Raw genomic sequence first — 2544 nt, 5'->3', positions numbered from 1 at the left:
CATCCTCATCTGTAAAAAGAGGGGTTGGGACCAGATGACCACAAGGGTCCCTGTCAAATGCTTTCAGGTCTCACTCTCCACTCCCAGCAGCTCATGGCCTCGGCCCTGTCTAGCAGGAAATAAAGCTGATGACTTCAGCCCTGTGGGGGGTGAGACAGGACAGTACAACCAGTAAGAACACTGTGTGCCAGAGAGCCCACTAACAGGGGTCATTGAAGGTGCCAGGCCACAGCTGCCTTGGGCAGGGGACCCCGAGGAGGTATGAGGAGGCAGCCGCCCCTGCTTCCCAGGTTGGCTGGGGCCTGGGAGTGGACTGCAGGGCCTCCACAGCCGACTGAGACTCTCCAGCTCCCAGGCCTCCAGTGCACAAGGCCCCTCTCAGAGTCTCTGCTCTCCTCTCTCTGCCAGGTCCAAGGTCATCCTGAAAGAACCTGGCCTCGAGGATTTGGGCACCTACTCGGTGGTGGTCACCGACGCGGATGAAGACATCTCAGCGAGCCACACACTAACGGAGGAAGGTAATACCTCTCACTTCACTGCCACCTCCCCAGAGAGACAGGACAGGATGGAGAGTCCCAAACACAAATGCCCCCAGAGGCGGGCAAGAAGCAACAGAAATTAATAAAGCGGTGATTTCCAGAGAAGTAGGCCCTCACCCACCCATTCAGTCAGCCAGTCAATTAATTAACATCTAGTGAGGGCACCTGCCATAAGCCAGACACTGTCTTAGACCCTGCAGATTACATTCATGAACTCGACAGGCAAAAATCCCTGCCTGGCGAAGTTCACATACCTCCTGTCTCTCTTCCCCTTTTCTATTTTTGATAAAAGCAAAGGTACCAGAATTTTGTCACTTCTAAACACACACACACACACACACACACACACACACACACACATACTCAGAGTTTTTCTGAGAAATGAGGATGGATGGCAACAGGGAGCAGTGGGGACTATGACAAACCTGAGGACAGATGCTGTGTCTAAAGGATCATCCATGTTTGATGATTTAAACAAAACTGAGATCAGTGCTGATGGCTGATGAGATTCATGCTCTACTATCTCCATAGCAACCAAGGGACAGCCCACTGTCTTCCCTGATGACTGCACATGAGGCCCTTTGATTTTGTTAAGAAGCAGAAGCCAGACAGACCCAAATCCACAATTTTCTGCCTGTTCGATTTTGAGCAAGTCACGTCACCTCTCTGGGCCTCAGTTTCCTCATTTGTAAAGGAGGATTATAATCCTTGGCTGCCCCAACTGAAACAATGTTATGCAGATACATTTAGATGATTCTATGCAAACTAAAGCTGTCAACAAAAGGGATGGGTTTGGGGGTTTTGTTTCGTTTTGACTGGATTCTTGTCATGTGTTTAGACTCATCATGCTAAGGACCTTGGGCTTACAAGGGAAAATTAGTATGGGCTCTGTCCCTGCCAATCCAGCCAAGTAATACATATTTATTGAGCACCTACTATGTGCCACTCCTGTAGGCCCAGAGCTCAGGTTAGCAGGAGAGACAAACCTGACACAAAGAAGCAGTTAGCAAATGAGACGGCATTCTGCAGAACTGCCCTAGAGACTCCTAGACTAAAAGTGCTTAGAACAGGCGCCAGACCCTCAGAGACTAGGACAGCATCCTGCAGTGGATTAAGAATAAGGCTCGGGAACCAGCGGGCCTGGAGCAGTCAGAGGTGGGCAATAATGCTCACCCCAGAGCATTGTGTGAAAACCAGTGAGAAAATGCAGCACCTGGTTGCATAGTTGGCACTTCGCTGCAGAGGCGGCACCTGATCTCAAGGTTGGCTGTAGCAGCGCCCTCGCCACAGCCGCCTCAGTGCCCCAAGGCCAAGGCCAAGGCCAAGCCAACAGTGCTCATTACCAACCCCTGTCTTGCAAGTGACCGGGTCGAGGGGGGTGTCTCTTGGGACTTTCACTGAGCATGCACCCTGGGATGGCTCCCACAGACCCCACTGGCCCCGGCATTTCATTCTCTTTGGTTTCTTCCTTGCTCCCCCCATCTCAGAGCTGAATAAGCTGAAGAAGTTGAGCCATGAGATTAGAAACCCAGGTAAGCAATCCAAGCCACCTGCCTTGTACGGCTTCCACCGGGGCCCACTGGGTTGTCTAGAGCAGAGTTGAGTCAGTGAGAGCCAACAACTGTGGGCGGAGGGTGGGGGCGGGGTGAGGCAGAGGATGGAGGGCCAGAGACCCAGGGAGTCAGCAGGCCATGAAAGTTAAAAGGGCAGCCAGCAGGGTGGAAAGGGGATTCAAGGGAAGGCAGAGTGGATAGTTTCTTCTTAGATTTTGGAGGGGTCACAAACTTGAATGCATATTAGAATCACCCCAGGACCTTTTCAAAATCCCGATGCCCAAGCAACACCCCAGACAAATCAAAACCCCGGGGGCCCGAGCCCAGACATGCCATTTATGTTTTTGAAAGTCCTTGGAGGATCCAGTGCCCAGCCAGGGTGAGAAGCACCCTAAAGTGAATTCACTCTAGAGTGAGCATGGGGAAAACCCTCCTCAGGCCCGCCACTGTGG

General features: G+C 52.0%; 1 protein-coding gene across 1 annotated transcript in view; it reads left to right on the top strand.

The window, feature by feature from the left end:
• MYOM3 (myomesin 3) overlaps positions 1-2544 on the top strand; it is a 48781-nt gene that overhangs the window by 33467 nt on the left and 12770 nt on the right. Inside the window, 2 exon segments of the mRNA XM_023529167.1 lie at positions 409-518; positions 2027-2071. Of these exon segments, the coding sequence (XP_023384935.1) occupies positions 409-518; positions 2027-2071 (155 nt within the window).

This window comes from Pteropus vampyrus, unplaced genomic scaffold (assembly GCF_000151845.1).
Source record: "Pteropus vampyrus isolate Shadow unplaced genomic scaffold, Pvam_2.0 Scaffold36, whole genome shotgun sequence".
Taxonomy (NCBI): domain Eukaryota; kingdom Metazoa; phylum Chordata; class Mammalia; order Chiroptera; family Pteropodidae; genus Pteropus; species Pteropus vampyrus.
Note: the sequence above shows the minus strand (reverse complement) of the source record. Positions and strands in the feature narration are given on the sequence as shown.